Below are 18,353 nucleotides of genomic sequence, written 5' to 3'. Positions count from 1 at the left end.
GATAAGATAAGATAAGATAAGATAACTCTTTATTGTCATTGCACAGTCATACATAGTACAGTAGTACAATGAAATTGGAAAAACTGTCCTACGTCGGCACTACATATAACACAACACGACACGATATGACACATCACAACGTAACAAACAACACAACACAGTATATTAACTTAGTATAAAAAAGAAGAATAAGTGTATGTGTATTAAAAACAACAACAACAACAACAAAAAAAAAAAACCCCACTCATTCTGCAATAATGCAGCAGCTACTTGTCAAGAAAGAGAGACAAACAGAGAGAGGGGGCAGGACTTCATTTTTGTTTGAGGACTCTATTTCTATTTGTTTTAGCTCATTCACTTCCTGTGGCTGAATTTGTGACCAAAGCACAATTTCACCTGAATGGAAAGATTTGTATCACCGTGCATTAGTGTAATGCAATAACTTACATTAGTAAAGCTCAGCTTTGTCAGTTGAGATAAAAATTAAATAAAGGTTATGTGTAAATTCAATGAAGAAGCTCTATAATCACACACACCCACATTGTCAAGCTGATTGCGACATCACTGGTCTTGTCCAATCATCTTTCTGCCACCCTTCTTAAGACAAATAAGCCTTCAGTCCACGTACTTTAAATGTCACTGCACATCTATCATTCTCACTTGCAGATGCCTTCATAATGATCGTCTGAATATATGGACAATAAAGAACTGTGGCCTGACCTGACTGTTGAGCAGGCCAGAGAGAGTCGAGCTGTACATAGTTCTTCTATGTACAGCTCAACCTGAAACTGCAATAAATTGTTTCAGAATCCCATTTGGACCTTAAATTTTGCATTTCACTTAGTGAGTCATTCAAAACTACATTGTTAAGTTTAGAAAAGGGAAAGAAAGTTCTAATTTAATTCCATATTCCTCCTTTAGTGCTGTGAAATGGTCAGCATATAACTAGCTAAATTTCATCATCTGTAGTATAACAGAACCCTGTTATTAGTGTTGGTTTATACAGTACAAGAATTTCCCACCCAATCATGTCTTCATTACTTAGGAATTCTGCTTTCCTGCTGACTTGCTCTAAAATTACACATCTAAAACACAAGATGGTGCCGAGGCTCTTCAACTTCAGTTTTCATTAAAAAAAATTATTGTATCTTATGTTTAGACTTCACTACTAGTTCACTATATCTGTGGTTCATTCAATATACACAAAATGCAATTTTTTTTTATTCAAACAGGGTTTTAGTGGGCAAGAGAATCAAATAATAGACATGGACATGAATATTGTAAACTAAAGCTCGTTTAACTTATGGAAGAAAAGCATTGAAACTACATTTCAATTCAAAACAGAGAAACAAAAATAATATCCCTGGCCAAAATTGGGCAGACTTAAAAATAAAGTGCTATTTTAAGTACTTTAAGTACATTTTCAAATGGTATTGTCTTTAAATAATAACACTAAAAATTTCAGCATAAATGCAGTTTTTCCTTCTTAAAAGAATAAGGCAGTGTTGTGGAAGTTTTCCATTTAATAAAGCCTGCAGACAAGCTAAACCAAGCTTAGTGAGAGAATGCATCATCGCGGGACAGACGATCAGCAGAGTCTGTAAGGCTACGTCCACACTAGCCCCGATAGATTTGAAAACGGCGTTGTCATCTGAAAACGCTCCACGTCCACACTAGCATTTTCAGTTGTTTTCACAGAGTTGTGCGTCCACATTGAAACGGACGAAAACGCTTACGTTCCAGTCCTGGGGATTAAAGAATTTGAAGAAAAGCTATACGGAGCATGAATAAACAGATATTAATCTTTAACAGCGCTGTCAAAATTGAAAGCAATCAAAACAACTGCTGTATAAAGCACTCCGCTATCTTTGTTTAATTGGTCACATGACTGTATCACATGACTAAAATGCATCATCGATTTAGAAAGTCTGCGTTTTGGAGTGTCCACACTGTGACCGGACAGCTCTGTTTTGAAATGTTTGTGTTTTTGAGAGCGTTTCCAGGACAGACAGCTGTGGGTGGGTCCCTTCTCAACTGGCCCACCACTGCAGCGGGCAGTCTGTCTCGCTGATGGCAGTTTCTGCTCTGTACAAACTCAGGGCCGTTTTACACTGGGCTTCCTCATCTGAATCAGAGTCTGAAGACAGAGGAGGAGGCTCTTTGTCTTTGTTGGCTCCTTTGTGGTGGCATCTTTACACTGTTCCTGCAGCAGGGCCTCAAGGCTGGGCCAAACCTCTTCTCGCTCTCGCTCTCTAGTCAAGACTGCCTAAACCAAGACCAAGACAATACCAAGACCAGAGGGTTACAGACCGAGTCAAGACCAAGACAAAGTTGAGACAAGACCAAGACAACAAAGTCTTTAAACCGCAGCCAGATGCTGCTTCGTTTACGGGTGTCGGGCATATTTATGTGTTTTTGCAATGCACTCGCACAGCCCTCCTCACTGCTGTCCACTGTCTCACTCAGAAGAGGATAGACCCATGCTCTACTTGACTGTCGCGTCTCTCACCCTCTCTGTTTTTCACATAATGATATTATCCTATATCCTCATATGTGATTGGCCACAATATGGAGGGATTGGAGCATAGCTGAGCCACTGTGTGAGAGCTGAGCAGCGAAAGGAAATTAAGTGAGGAGCCGGCTCTCGCTCAATGGAAGTCGACTCTGATTCACTACAAAGCACTCTCTAAGCACGGGTCTTAGAGCTAATGCTTTTACGCATGACACATTATTGTATGTTACGTTGTGTGTGTCATGGATACTGTTGACTCCAAATCTCCCGACCACTATGTCGATCTGAGACAGCAAGACCGAGACAGTGAGACCAAAACAAGACCAAAGTCCATCGAGACCAAGACAAGACCAAGACCATGTAAAAGTGGAGTCTCGAGACATCCAACTCTAATAGCTACATGGTTGGGATAGGTCCTTTGTGAAGGCAGTCTTAGGGTACGGCCACACTAATACGTTTTCGTTTGAAAGCGCATCTTTTTCTCTCTGTTTTGGCCTCCCGTCAACAGTGAAGGAAAAAAGCAACGTTTTGTAAATGCATACATTTGAAGACGGTGCTTTCGCGTCGCAGTGTGGACAGCAAAAATGGAAACTTTTTGAAAACAATGACACATTTTAGTCATGTGATGCAGTCAAGTGACCAATTAAACTGAGATAGCGGAGGGCATTATACAGCAGTTGTTTTGTTTGCTCTCAATTTTGACAGCCCTATTAAAGATTAATATTGGTTTGTAGATGGTTCAGATAGCTTTTTTTCCCAATCCTTCAATTCTTACTCGCAGCAACAACTCCACCTCCTTCTTAGTCCATTTAAAAAACTCGGTGCTTTTCCTCGACATTTTGCTGCGATGTTTCAAAGAGCCGGAAAGTAAATAAGCAGCAGACAGAAATGAGGCAGGTCGAATCTTCTTGTGTTTCACACATGCGCAGGACTGGAACGTTAGCGTTTTCGGCTGATTCAATGTGGACGCACAACTCTGTGAAAATGACTGAAAAAGATAAAATGGACGCGGAGGGTTTTCAGACGACAATGCCGTTTTCAAATCTATCCGGGCTTGTGTGGATGTAGCCTTAAATTTCACCATGTAGTTTGATCGTTGCAGACCTCCATGGTGTGATGTGGGTGGCAGAAAACAGGTAAAACCACTGAACATGAGACATATGTCTCACATCCAAGAAGCTCAGGCCCAAACCTGTAGTAGTTCAAGAAAGTAATTATTAATCTACACACTAACTGTCAACTATAGAACTTTTTGAAGAAACAGTAAGAATAAGTTAAAAAATAGTTTTATTTGCCTGCATGGCTCCAGGACAGTCACCAGCTTTTGGAGAAGCAGCCTCTTGATTCTTTAGTGGACGAGAAACCATATCCAGTGTTGAAAACTGGTTGTGGATGTGAGGTTTTTAAAGTATTTAAAGTGTACAAAATAAAATGTTTTATAAATGTGGCTTGCACTATTAGTGTTTAATAGTCATTAAAACTAGAAAAGTGCTGCATAAACCCCACTCTGTGGTATTTCTTCTGAAACTGAGATGTTATTTGATCCTGAGCTTCTGTCTCTTGGCAGAAAAGGGGAAACACCTGTTAGGTTTTGTATTGTTGATTGTCATTTATGCTTAGAAATATTTAACCATATATGCTTAGAGGTGTATAATCATTTGTAGATTGAAAGAATGTCTCATTCTAGGAGGTCTGTAACAACTCTGTGTAGCATGAAGAGGGGGGTGCGTTCACTCCTCTACAGAGTGTTCTGGCATAGATCACACACCTCCTAGGAGAGGTCGTATCTTCTCTTGCTGATATATGGTATAGCAAACACACGTATATCTCTTTAAGTATAAGAGCCTTTTGTTCAGATGGACCCGCTAGACTCCTGGCACCAGCTTTGGGGAGTCTTCACAGGGTCACATCTTGACCTCACACAAATCACACACACACACACACACACACACACAGGCAAGGTACTCTTTGTGTGTATGTAGACGTCATATGTTAATGAACCTATGCATATTCATGTAACCTCAATAAAAGAGTAGTGTTACGGGAGAACGGACGAGAGCAACTGGGGTCAAGCGAAGGAACAGCGTTTGTCCGGTTCTCTCCCGTGCACGAGAAACATGAAGAACATTGCCTACTTTGTGTCTTGCTTGCTGTGTAATTATATTGTCCTCAACGTTCCAGCGAATAGGTTCAAGCTACAAACCTATCAACCCACTGCCCATGAGTTATGCTGTTTGTACTAAATGGGTGTGCTCTGTTATATATATATATATATGTATATAAAATACATACAAAAATATGTGCATCAGGAAACCAAACAAGAAACACAAATATAGCATTCACAGGGTGGCTCTGTTTGCAGCTTTGCTCTGCTCTCCAAACATCAGACTGACAGTGTTTTGTATGTGGTCAGCTCAAACAGGTGTACATTTTGGATTTGCTTTAATAGTTCTCAGTGGAAACAGTTTATAAAAGAGTCAGACAGTGTTTTATTTTACATTTCAGTTTTGATTTTAAAAACATTACTCACATTCTCCAGGAACCAGCCCACTGTGTTGTCACTGACACAGCTTACATCACCATGAAAACAGCAGCACGAGTAATCTGAGAGAGAGGGCAGGACTTCCTCTTGCTTCATGCCCACTTCTGCTTAAGGACACTATTTCTGTTTTGCATTAGTGTAATGAAATACTTTAAATGAATCAAGCTCAGCTTTGTCAGTTAAGAAAACCTTAATATTGTATGAATCTGTTTTCTTGGTTGTTTATAAAGTTCTGTACGTAACATAACCTAAACACTTCACATTTAAAAGTTATCCTGAAATTGTGATCTTATTTTGCCTTTTTAGCTGCTCAGTCACGCTGATATTTGTATAATAAAACTTACTGTTTGTCTATTTTTTTCGGTTTAGTTTTTATATTACAGTTCTTTTCATAAAGAAAGTACCTGATGTTTCTGCAGCAGCAGGAGAGTATAAAGATGTCACACCATACAGTGGTCAGATCTTGTTAAGTTGCTATTTCTGTGTAAAAGGAAGGAAGCTGAGAGAAGAAGTTAAAAAAGTCTTTGTTTCCTTCTCAGCTCTTTGGTATCTGCTGTGCTGCTGCTTCACTCTCTCTCTTTACAGAAAGTTGTAGAAGTTTTCAGACGTGTCACTGCTGGATGTGAGGATGGGAGCCACTTTGCTCTGTGAGCTGGGCCTATTCTGTGAGTACATCACATCTATTACATCTATTGTTTGATTAATACTGATCCATAAACATGTTTTAGTAAGAAGAACAGAGCATGAGTTATTTGTACTATTTCAGGTCATGTGATCAGAAGACTCATGTTTTGTTATAAACATGTTGTTTGATGGTTCACTCTAATCTGAGTCGGTGTGTGGAGCTGGTTTAGTTTATCTAAGATTTATTGTCATGGTTTGCTGTGTGGCAATTCAAAATCCGAGTAGAAAAAAGTTATATTTTTTACTGTAAAACCCACAAACATGTTTAACGAATCATTTTCATAACTTGAAATGCAAATAGAAATTCTACATTTCTAGAAAATTATGCACAAGTTTTGCAAACAAAGTTCTTTAATACCATTTACCTAAAAATGCAGCCAAGGCCTCAGGCGTTTTTTATATAACCATTTAAATCTATTTACAGAACAATCAGGTGTGCTGCATCAAATAAGAAGGCACACAAATTACTTGTGCCACTTCAAAAAAAATAGTTTATGTTCAGTATGAGACAGAGGAGAACACCACAGGCCTAAACCCTGCAGGTCCGACAGCAGGAGGTGCATCAGTCCAGTTGTCCATGTGGAGACAGCGTTTACACTGGAATCTGCCTTTGGTGACTTTTTTGGAGCAACACAGGCGGGACAAATCAGACCTAACAACACAAGGGAAGCAATACCAGACACACTGCACACAGGACAGGGGATATCAAAATAAAACAGGAAACATACGACAGGCACAGAGGCACGACGTTGACACTGATCAGAGAGAACACGAAGCACAGGCACAGGAGTGACAAACTGCGACATGAGACACGACTGACTGGGGAACATGAAAATAAACATGAAGAGCACACACATTCTGTAGACATAGATAAATACATGTCTATCTATCTATCTATCTATGAATGACAGAACTAAACATGAGGGGCACAGGAACAAAACCCAAGAACTAGAAATCACAAAACAAACAACAACTAAAGCTAGAACTACAGATCCACAAACAATAAGACTAGTAATAATAAACCAGGGGTAGGTACCTGGTTGCCTTTGGTTGCGTTTAGTTTAGTTTAGTTATGTTTCACTTAGGTCTTCTGTGTTAGTCTGTCATGTTTCCTGTCTTCTGGTTCATGTTGTCAAACTTGTCATGTCTGCTTTCCACTCTGTTTCCTGTTTTATGATGATTGACAACCTACAGAGACATATTTGAGTGTCGCTACTTTGATAATGTCTGAAGTTTCTGTCTTTGTTTTAGTGCTCTGTACGCTTCTCTGCACTGGACACGCTCAAGGTGACAAAACACTTTTCACTTTTTTTGTGTTTGTTTTTCATTTATCTTACTTCTGTTTACATACTACTGTTTCAGTCTTAAGCACTTTACATTTTTCTTTTTATTTATTTATCTATATAACTATCACTATCTTTATAATTTTGTGAATATAAACTAAGGTTGTGCCTTCAATAGTACATGAAGTGTTTCACATTGTTAACTGTGTGGTTGTGTTGGATTCTAGATGCTGTGCTAACTATTGAACCCAAATCGTCCAGTTTTTTCATTGGAGAGTTTGTTACCTTCAAATGTGACATGAATGAAGGAGAAGACACTGACTGGTTTTACAAAATCAACGGGGATGGTCGAGAAGTTTTCTCCTACAGGACAAACAAAGACTCCAAATTAGAAATTACATCTACACGTGACAGTGGTGAATATCAGTGCATTGGTGACAGGAAGAGCTCACATGATAAAAAGATCAGTAATACTGTCTCTATAACTGTATTAGGTAAGTCTTCAGTGACCGACAGCATAAATGTATGATCCCTGTTCAAATACTCAACTGAACAACATTTAATTAAATTTGTCATTGAAACTTGAACTTTAACCAGGACCAGTGTAAAGTCAGTGCGACAATACTCACAAGTTGTCATTAACAAAATTAACAAATTGAGTTTTAACAACAGAGTCAATCGTGGATGAAATTAAATTTAACTACATTTCTAAAGGAAAAGAAGAAACATGAAAAGCTTCATGAAGTTTAAAGTGATGATGTTTCTGTTATCTAAACCAACTAACCAGCATTAGTTTACATTCAGGGCCATAGAATGGACAAACATTTAGACTACGGTTATTTAGAGATCAGCAAATATTAATGTAAATATAAACTGTATTTTTTTTAATGTTCTTATGTTGTTATAATGAAAAACACATATTTATTTTTCTTCCTCTTTCATAACATTAGATAAACCCAGGGCCACACTGACAGCAGGAACAACAATCATACCAGTAGGGGGCAGTGTGACACTGACCTGCTCTGTGCAGAGCTCTGATGGATGGAAATATGAGTGGTTCAGACGAACCCAAACAACCTCTGAAGTTCAAATCAGAGATCAACAAAACAGAGATATCAGAGTATCTGAAGGAGGAATCTACAGCTGCAGAGGAACAAGAGGAAACCCAGTTTACTACACTGATAGAAGTGATGATGTCACCATTGAGAAAACCTGTGAGTTCAGTATTTCTTTTTAAAAATGTATTTTTTTGATTTCATGTTTCTGTTTGTATCTCAACTGTTAATATGTGTAAACAGTTTCCAATAAAGTTGTTGTAAAACAACAACCCAACTGGCCTCAGATATTCAGAGGTGAGACGATCACTCTGACATGTGAGGTGCAGGAAGGAGGTGAAACCACTGAGTGGGAGTATGAATGGAGAGGACCCAGCACACCCACACAGTGGACACACAATAATGATGTGACATTCAGAGTTTCTGAGTCCAGCAGTGGCCGGCATCACCACTGTTTTATTCAGAAAAAAAACATTGCATGTAGTTTTTATCATAACTCTGGTTTTACGTGGCCTATCAACACAATTTAAAAACTGGTATATAGTTTGAAGTCCGCACGTTCGACCCAAGTTGAAATGGAGACTCTGGGCCCGTCAACCACAGAGGGTTAATCAAAAAGCCTTAAGTTGGCTAGTTATGTAATGGGCTAATGTTTAAAGCTTTGACTTGAGTAAAGTAACTCATATTACTGCTACTGCTAAGTAATGTTAGCAAAGTTCACAGGATATTCCATAAATCTCCATGCCGTAACTAACTGTATAATAGCGCTGCCGTATTGTATCACACTCAGTGCATTTCAATCACTTCTTCAGTGTGATAGCTAGCAAAATAATAATCATAATTTTTAAAAATAGCATGTGTAAGGTACACTTACTGGAAAATGATTTACTAGGACTCACCTATCATGCGACTGGAGAGCGCAAACTACGCCATTGTTGTTTTCCATCAAATACTCATTAAAACAGCAACCTACAGGTATGTTAGCGCACTCATTCCTGACTGTTAGGGGGAGGGGCGGGGTCACATGTTGAAACAGACAGAGGTGCAAGGCAGCACATTTTGCAACTCATTTTATTTTTCTATCTGATAAGAAAACTATTCAATCAGATAGTTATTTGTGGTGAAAGAAATACAGTTACACTTCCAAGCACTTTTAAGCACCACATCTGAAATTCAAACTGTTGAGTCTGTGTTTCCACAGGCCCCACTAGTTTAGAGACTTATTCCTCATGAAGAACGGAAAACAAGACCGTTCTTCATGAACATCTTCAACCAGTCTTTAACTCGCTAACGAGGGAGAGCTTTGGTCAGAACCAGGCAGTGGAGCAATGCTCCTCACCTGTCTCTAGCCCAAATCCTTCAAAGAGCAGCTCTCCTCGCAGCTATTTATTCCCATGACAGTTACAGTTTACACAATACAACACAACACCTCCTACCGTAAAACTCCCCAATGGTTCTAAGACAAGGCATTGTGTGTGTGTGTGTGTGTGTGTGTGTGTGTGTGTGTGTGTGTGTGTGTGTGTGTGTGTGTGTGTGTGTGTGTAAGCACCTGTATGCATGTGTATGCATGTGCAAAAAGAGTTGAAGTGAACAACATGCTTATTAACACCTCTTTTATCATTCTGATTAAAAAAAAATTAAAATAATTGCTCTCATACCATTTCAATTTGGCCTCATTCTTTCCTATGTGTTGTTGGAAACTGGAAATTTAAGAGGTAGTATACAAGATGTAAAATGAAGGCATACAACATCAGGGCAGTGTGATATTGACCTTTGTGTTGGGTTTAATATATATTTTCTTTCTGTCTTTGTCTAAACTCAACAGCAGATCAACCAAAGGCCCAAATAATGTCTGATATGAGAGACATCCCAGTAGGGGGCAGTGTGACCCTGACCTGCTCTGTGAGCCCATCATCATCATCTGGATGGAAATACTACTGGTACAGAGATGAGAAATCCTCTGAAGCCCTGACCACACAAGATGCAGTTTTCCACTCAAATGGACAAATCAGTGTCTCACAGGAAGGACTCTACAGGTGCAGAGGAGGAAGAGGAAACCCAGTTTACTACACAGAGGACAGCCAGTCAGTCAGCATTGGGAAAACAGGTGAGTTTTTTCTGAACATGAATAAACAAACATGACTTTTATAAATCTACAACATATCTGGCTTCAGATATACAGAGCAGAGGCAGTAAGAAGTATATGAAAAATACACAGAGTGGGAAGTATAAATAAAAAACTACAAAACATTGAAGGAAAAGTGTATTGAGGAAGCTAAAAATTTCACTGCATGATAGAGACTACAGGTGTAAAGAAAAACTGAAAAGTGCACAGCAGTTTTCTGCAGACTGGAGTAATTACTTCATTTTGACAGTATTAATTTTGTTCTCTAGACAATATTTAGATGCCAATATGATTCTACATATTGTCTGGCTCCATATCTATACATTACTATACATATCCATATGTATAGTTATTATTGTTAAAAATTTACACTGGGTGCAGAAAAATGCAAGAGCTCTTCTGAATTTAAACATTTTCAAAGTTTTACACCAGCACAGTGCCATGTTTACTGTGTAAATACAACATGATAAAGTAGCAGTATAGTTTGTTTGTTTTTTTCTCTGCAGAACTGACATTAACTGTATTTGAATTACCAAGAGTGAATCAAAATATTGTGTCGGTTTAAAGAAAATCTTTGCTCTAGTTACTATAGCAACAGGAAACAATATGAATTACATAGACAAAAGGTAGGTTTTACTAGTCTTAGACTTCATGGCTCAGTTGCCATGCAGTAAAAGTAATTGTATATTGCACTGCACTAGCTGGAACCTATCCTGGTCCTTTCTGTTACAGTGTGTTCACACCGAATGCGATAGACGTGACCAAAAAGCGCCAGACACCCCTAGCTGATCGCGTGCACATTCGCACCTCGAAGCGCGTCCAAAGCGAACTGGTCGCACGTGAAGCGGAAATGTGGGAGGAAGTAGTGTCAGACACAGTAGCGGTTTTTGATACGAGCAATACGGGCGGTTGCCCGGGGCGGCATCGTGGTGGGGGCCGGCATCACGGGCATCGGCAAAAAATAAATAAATTTGCTCGTACTCATGCTGCCCTGATGTCATGTTAGCGCATATAGAGATTGACAGACCACGTGACTTTCGCGCATTGCCTTGTGGGTACGAGTGGCAACAAAATCAAAACACTGCATCAAGCGCTAGCATTTCCAGCACCGGTAATTATTAATTCTATGGTTTTAATCCCTACTTGCATTTTATTTGCCCCAAAAACAGTTATGTACAAAATGAGGTCCGTACAAAGACAGACTTGACGAAAAGGCAAAAAAAAAGTACGAGGAAAAAATCAAAGGAGTGAAAGGGTTAGACCCATACGAGCATACAGAGTGGAGTAAGGACGTTAGTGTGCTGCCCAAGTTTCATCACACACATATTTATTATTATATGGTCCAAAGTGTGAGTGCATACACTCACAAAATGTTTGGTAACTTAAGATCCCAGCCCAGGTCCAGTTTACTTTGGTGATTTGGACTATTCCATTTCACAGCTGTTGTTAATTTTTTTTCCTTTATCTCCTGTACAGGCCAACACAATCTATGTGTCGTTTCAGGTTGTAGTATTACACAACATTTTCAGATCTAATAGAAATAAAATATGTGTTTTGTAATTCATTCATTTTATTGTCTTTATTTATAACTGGCATTATTGTTTCATTCTATTATACAGTCTTACAGGAAAGAGGCAAAATTGTAAAAATCCATTATGCTTTATTAGCTGCTTCGGTGAAAAACAAATCAACAATGCAAAAAAAAAAAACAATATCAAAACATACTGGAAAACAGTTATTCATCACTTGATTGCTTCAATACAACACTTGGGCACATATATGCAGGATGTTTCGTGGCTGTTTTGATATCGCTCTCTCTCTTAACCGATCAAATCTCGCTGTGGTAGCAGCTTTAAACTCGGTATGACCCCGGTTGATAGAGGGTGCCCAGTCTGGATCGCATTCCAGCATTTTGTAGGCTGGTTTTCCTACAAAACACTAGTGGTATGCGATACTGCATATTTTGGTATCGATCCAATACCCATTAAATACGGGCCAGTATCGTATTGGTATTGGTAAATATTAATACCAATACCAATACTTTTTAATAAATAAGGTGGATGTGTCATTGAATTGCTTAATCTTAATTAATTTTCATGACCTTAAGTGTTTTTGTGTCTTTATTATTAAATAGCTGAAACCCAGGACATAATTAGGACAAAGTTTATAATTAAATAGAAAATGCTTTTTTAATGTAGCTGGTCTGCGATGCCACTGCAAGTGAGATGGACTCACCTGCACTGCATCTAAAGTCACGCCTCGCCAGCTTAAAATCTGTGCTCTGCTTGTGTTGTTGTTGTTGGTGATGTGTACGGCCGGCAGCGGGAGCGCTGCAGCCGTTGAATGTACTGTTACAGCAACCATTGCATTTTTGTAAGGGTGGAAAACCCTGGGGAAGGACTGGCTCAGGGTGAACCAGAGGTTGGTGCGCCAGCGGGACCTGCCAAGCTGCAGACCGAGGTGCGCGGGGGTACTTCCACGCCCGAGGGTGGCATGCTCTCCTCCAACAGAGGCCAGCACGCAGCGTTGTCCTGCATGCCGGCCGCCTGCCCAGCTGCCTGTGAGCCCCCGCTCACTTCAACGCCTGCTGCGCCGCAGCTGTTTGTTGAGCTAAGTCACTGGCAGTGTTGGTCAAGTTACTTGAAAAAAGTAATCAGTAACTAATTACTGATTACTTCCCCAAAAAAGTAATCCCGTTACTTTACTGATTACTTATTTTCAAAAGTAATTAATTACTTAGTTACTTTTTAAAAACACGATTTACAACCTGAAGAGGTGATAAAGCGATAGATCTTTCAGCCCAATTCTACTTTTTCTGCATAATCCATCATACAAAATGTAATCAAATGGAAGTCTCTTTTTTTTTAACTTGTTTTATCAGTTTTAATCTTTTAACTTTATGCATCAAGCAAAAATTTAATTATATGCAACATTCTCTGACTTGAATAAATTAGTTTAACATTTAAACCTATTTTCTACACATTCCAGCACATAAAATAAAATATTTTTTGTGTTTACACTCACTCTTTCAAATAGATGCAAGTAAAACACAGCAGAAAATAAATAAAGTCAAAGACTAGCGGTCCTGTTGCTCTATTTTCACCTGTAAAGCAGGACTACAGTAGGCGGAGGTTTACCCTGGTGCAGGTGTGCCACGGTCAGTTGAAGGATACGGCAGTTTCTCTGTGAGTTTCCCATTACATCGTTGTGCTCTTGGTGCTTCCTTGGAAGTTTAGGGGTTTTTTCCACTGTAAAAAGAAGTTTTCTTCCCACGCACGATGGACGCTAATGTTTTTGTCACTTTTTATGGAATCAAACTCAAAGTAAGGTCAGTACTTCCACGCTTTAAACGCTGCACGCTCATACTCTCTCCCACAATCGATATGTGATCCATTGTTGATCTGCACACAGCTGTTGTCACTAACGGCGCACTCGCTTACGTCACTGTCATGAGACATTCTCGCAAAAATCACGGTTTTAGTAACGCAGTAATGCAGCGTTCCTACGGGAAAGTAACGGTAATCTAATTACCTTTTTTGCAATAGTAATCCCTTACTTTACGTGTTACTTGAAAAAAGTAATCAGATTACAGTAACTGCCCGTCACTGGTCCAGCTCCGGGGCTGCCGCTGGAGGCGCGGGTGGCCCCCAGAACCACCTCGTCACCGGTGCTGGTGGATGTGCAGGCGACCGCCAGAGTGGACACTTCCCCGTGGCTGGGCAGGGGGCTGGGGCGCCAATTCCCCCGCCTGCTCGCCTCAGTCGGGTGAAGGGGGTATGTGGCAGGTTGGGTTCTGTGATGCTGCTGAAGGTGAGATGGACTCACCTGCACAGCATCTACAATCACGCCTCGCCGGCTTAAAACCTGTGCTCTGCTTTTGTTTTGTTTTTTGGTGGTGATGTGCATGACTGGCAGCGGGAGAGTGGCAGCTGTTGAATGTACTGTTACACACAGCAAAATCTCCAGTGTTAAATTAACACTGGAGATTTTGCTGTGCAGCAACGATGTAATTATTGCAAGAATAAATGATGCTGCAAAGCATGAAAATGCCATCGGGTCTGCCGTGGTGGTTTAGTTATCAAGTTGTTTTTGTTGGGGTTTTTTAAAAGAAAAATCTTAAATAAAAAGTGCACACAAATAAGTAAATAAGTTAAAAAGGGGGAGAGGGAGCAAAGTGTGCCTGCTCTGCGCTGACACAGGAGCAGCGAGTCTGGCGACCTTGCTGTTTTGTCTTTGCCGAAAGCACAGCATCGCAAACAACAGCAGAACTTAAAGTAAAGAATCGATCTCACCAGGCTAGTATCGATCCGATACCGATGCCGACTTGTTATCGATACAATCGATATTTGGATCGAGCCGCCCACCACTACAAAACACAAAAAACATTAGCCCGCAAAGCCGCATTGAACAAAGCAGCATAGTGCAACGAGTTCAATTCAAATCAATATAAGACTTATTTGTAACCTACAAATAAGTCTTATTGCAAGAATAAATGATGCTGCAAAGCATGAAAATGCCATCGGGTCTGCCGTGGTGGTTTAGTTATCAAGTTGATCGATTCCTACAAATAAGTCTTATTTGTAGGTCAACAATTATGTTATGATAAATTACTTAATAACTACAACAAAAGACTTACCATTGTTGAAATGCTTGGAGCAGACTAACATGTGAGCTGGAGTGTTTTGGAAAATTATATTTGGTCTGCAATCCAGGCCATCTGTTGGCTCTTTGTTACTTCGGAAACGTGACTCGAACAATTTCTCTACCACGACATAATCCGATAAAAACCGATCACTTTACCCGTCGGCTTCCCGTGGCTGTCATGCGACCAGTGTTGTGCCAAAAAGTGATTGTGTCTGTGTATTTTTTATGTGTAATATCTTTACGTATGTTCGTAAATAGACTTCGGTGAACAGGTTTTACAAAGGGGTTATATAGAGAATTTAAAAAATATCTGTTTTTAAAGTATCTTTACAACTCTCTGCTATTGTACTTACATTATAACCAATCCGGTCCTTTATCCCCACTTAAAATATTTTTACAGAACTATTGTAATATTTGCTGCCATTTCTGCTGTCCTCTTGGCCAACTTACTCTTACAAAAGACATTTTTAATGTTAATGAGATTTTTTTAACTGCATAAATAAAGGTTATATAAAAGTCACTGCCAAAAACTGATTGTGGCTTCTACCTTGTTACACGGATGTTGTTTGTGGCTCAAGATGACTTTATGTCATCCATGAGGGATGCATTTGACATATGTTTCACATATTATAGCCCAACAAGTTACTTATAGCAGTTTAAATACGAGGAATCAGTTTTTGGCAGGCAATTACTTTTTGGCAAAACACCGGCTATAGCAGTTAATAATACAACAGCTTCTTGCCATTCTTTGAGTTTCTTTTTATCGCTGTTCGACTGTTTTCATGTAAAAGCTAGTGGTGGGCGGATCGATCCAAATATCGATAGTATTGATCCCAAGTCGGCATCGGTATGGGATTGATACTAGCCTGGTGAGATTGATTCTTTACTTTGAGTTCTGCTTGTTTGCCATGCTGTGCTTTCGGCAAAAACGAAACAACCAGATCGCTGGACTCACCGCTCCTGTGTCAGCGGAGAGCACTTTGCTCCCTCTCCCCCACTTTTATGTTTCGGTGTTGCACTGACACGTCACGTGACTTAGACACTTTGGGGGTTGTTAAGTTATTTACATATTAATTATATATATTTTTTGTTTTTGTTGTTGAGAATTTTAATGGTGATTTTTTTGTATTATAGTTTATCAACAGTATTTGTTTTAATTTGTTTACTGGTTTGCGTGCACTTAAGATAAAAAAAAAAGAGTGCCACCACGGCAGACCCAATGGCATTTTCATGCTTTGCAGCATCATTTATTCTTACAATAATCACACGGTTGCTGTAACAGTACATTCAACTGCTGCAGCTCTCCCGCTGGCAGCCGTACACATCACCACCACCAAACCTGCAGGCTGCATGGTCCTGCGTTTCGGCACGCATGACCATGCAGGACCCCCGCGCACCTCGACCTCCGTCTCCAGCTTGGCAGGTCCCGCTGGCGTGCCAGCCTCCGGCTCACCCTGAGCCGCGCGCTGTCCACCCTTACAGTGATCACCCGGTTGCTGTAACAGTAGCCTACAATCAACGGCTGCAGCCTTCCTGCTGCCAGCTGTACACATCAACACCAAAAACAACAACATCACAAGCAGCGCACAGGTTTTAAGCCGGCGAGACATCATTGTAGATGCAGTGAAGGTGAGTCCATCTCACCTGCAGCAGCATCGCAGACCACGGCCCGCCACAATAATAAAACATTTTTTTATTTAATTATAATTATAATTATATTTCTCCTAATTATGTCCTGGGTTTTAACTAATTAATGATACCAAAGGAAACATCACAAAAAACACTTAAGGTCATGAAAATTAATTGCGATTTAGCAATTCAATGAGGCATCCACCTTATTTATTGAAAGGTATCGTATCGGTATTGGTATCGGCGATACTGGCCCGAATTTACTTGGTATCGGATCGATACCAAAATATGCAGTATCGCACACCACTAGTAAAAGCCTGTGTGCGCTAGTACCGCTTGCCACTTGTACCTATAATCCTTTGCGGTTTTACCCCAAAATGACGTCATATTTTCAATCTCTATTGGGAATGGTACAGGCACCGATTGGTTTTCTATCGCCCATTTGCTGCGAGGCGTCCTCCGTTTGCGAGGTGCGCCTGCTGCTTAGCGGCACAGGGAGGAGAGGGCGAGGCGGCGGGGGATTCTCTGACTGGCTGGAGCAGCATCTAATAACCAACTCGCAAAATAAAACAAAATAAAAACAAACCAACAAAATGATAGAGACTTATAATTTGCACCGATGTTTTTTCTATACACGAAAGGCGAGTGCGAGAGCCCTCGGTGTGCCTGCTGAAGTCAAAGTAAACTTTATTGTCATCTCCACTACATACAGTCCAGTATATAGAGAGACGAGACGACGAGGCAAGCAAACAAACAATAAATATAAGAAGAGTTAAAAAATATATACACACTTTAGGACTCGGGGTAAAGGGATCAATAACAATGTAAAATTTATAATTTACAGTTTGAGGATTTAAAGTCTCACACAACCTGTTGACAGAGGAGGGGCCGGCTGCTTCCAAATAGAGCACATTTCATTCATAATGTTGTAAATCCAAGCCCATTATGTATTCATGATTTGAATCCTGGGTTGTGTGAAATCAGTCACCAGGGCCCTATTTCAGGAAGCCGGTTTAGAAAACTCAGAGTGAAAAACGATACGCAGGGTTGAGTAACCCCGAACTGTCCAACTCGGAATATTCGGTTTCAGAAAGGCTGATAACAATTAGTTCAGTCAACGCGGAGTTGCTTTAACCCCAAGTTAAGCGCGCGCACGAGGATACATAAAGCCCTGATTAGTGGAGCACAGATTAAGCGAGTCACCATGGAGACGGAGGGATAGAAGGCGCGGTCAATGTATTTTACAGCGCTTGAGGCCAAAATTCTGATGATGGCAGCATATGCCGATAACATGCAAATTATGCGGAAAAAAAGTAACACAGCCTCAGCTGCAAAAGAAAGGGAGCATGCATGGCAAAACATAGCCGACAGAGTCAATGCGTGAGTGTTAATTTAAACATTGATCTAGGGATTTCCACCCATTTGACACGTTATTTTATTTTATTTTATTTTTTATTTTATACATTTTATTTTGTGATGTGATTTGAGCGCAGGTGCAACCCAACAGGCCCCAAACATTCCTGGCAGCAAGTAAAAATGAAATATAAAAATATAGTCCAAACAGGTAAGGTGTAATTGTATTATGAGCCATAGTGCTTGGTCTGTTTGTCCTATGTAAATCAATTGCAGTTAGAGGCTACATTAATTTCCCCTCTGTAAGCACTTATTGAAATTATCTGAGCACATTACAAGTACATATTTGCTTACTCTGTATGCTCAAATGCGACCCGTTATAGCCAACAGAAAAAAAGCGGAGGCCCGAAAAACAGGTGGGGGTCCTCCACCACCACCACTCACAGAGGCTGAGCAGTTAGCTTCCACATTTGTGATAAGCATCACAGATGATCTTCACAGTGCAGAGAACACAAATTAGCATCCA

General features: G+C 40.0%; 1 protein-coding gene across 1 annotated transcript in view; it reads left to right on the top strand.

Annotated features, from left to right (window-relative positions):
• The window catches only part of LOC147335374 (Fc receptor-like protein 5), a 43,899-nt gene that overhangs the window by 18,336 nt on the left and 7,210 nt on the right, over nt 1-18,353 (top strand). Inside the window, exons 6-7 of the mRNA XM_086278477.1 lie at nt 7,972-8,235; nt 9,905-10,183. Coding sequence (XP_086134603.1) covers nt 7,972-8,235; nt 9,905-10,183 — 543 coding nt within the window. The remainder of the gene's footprint in view (nt 1-7,971; nt 8,236-9,904; nt 10,184-18,353) is intronic.

This window comes from Aulonocara sp. 'chitande type north' Nkhata Bay, linkage group LG3, assembly GCF_057382095.1.
Source record: "Aulonocara sp. 'chitande type north' Nkhata Bay isolate Kocher_YH1m ecotype deep benthic linkage group LG3, A_spYH_male_GT1.1, whole genome shotgun sequence".
NCBI lineage: Eukaryota > Metazoa > Chordata > Actinopteri > Cichliformes > Cichlidae > Aulonocara > Aulonocara sp. 'chitande type north' Nkhata Bay.
The sequence above is the reverse complement of the archived record's forward strand: the minus strand, read 5'-3'. Positions and strand labels throughout refer to the sequence as shown.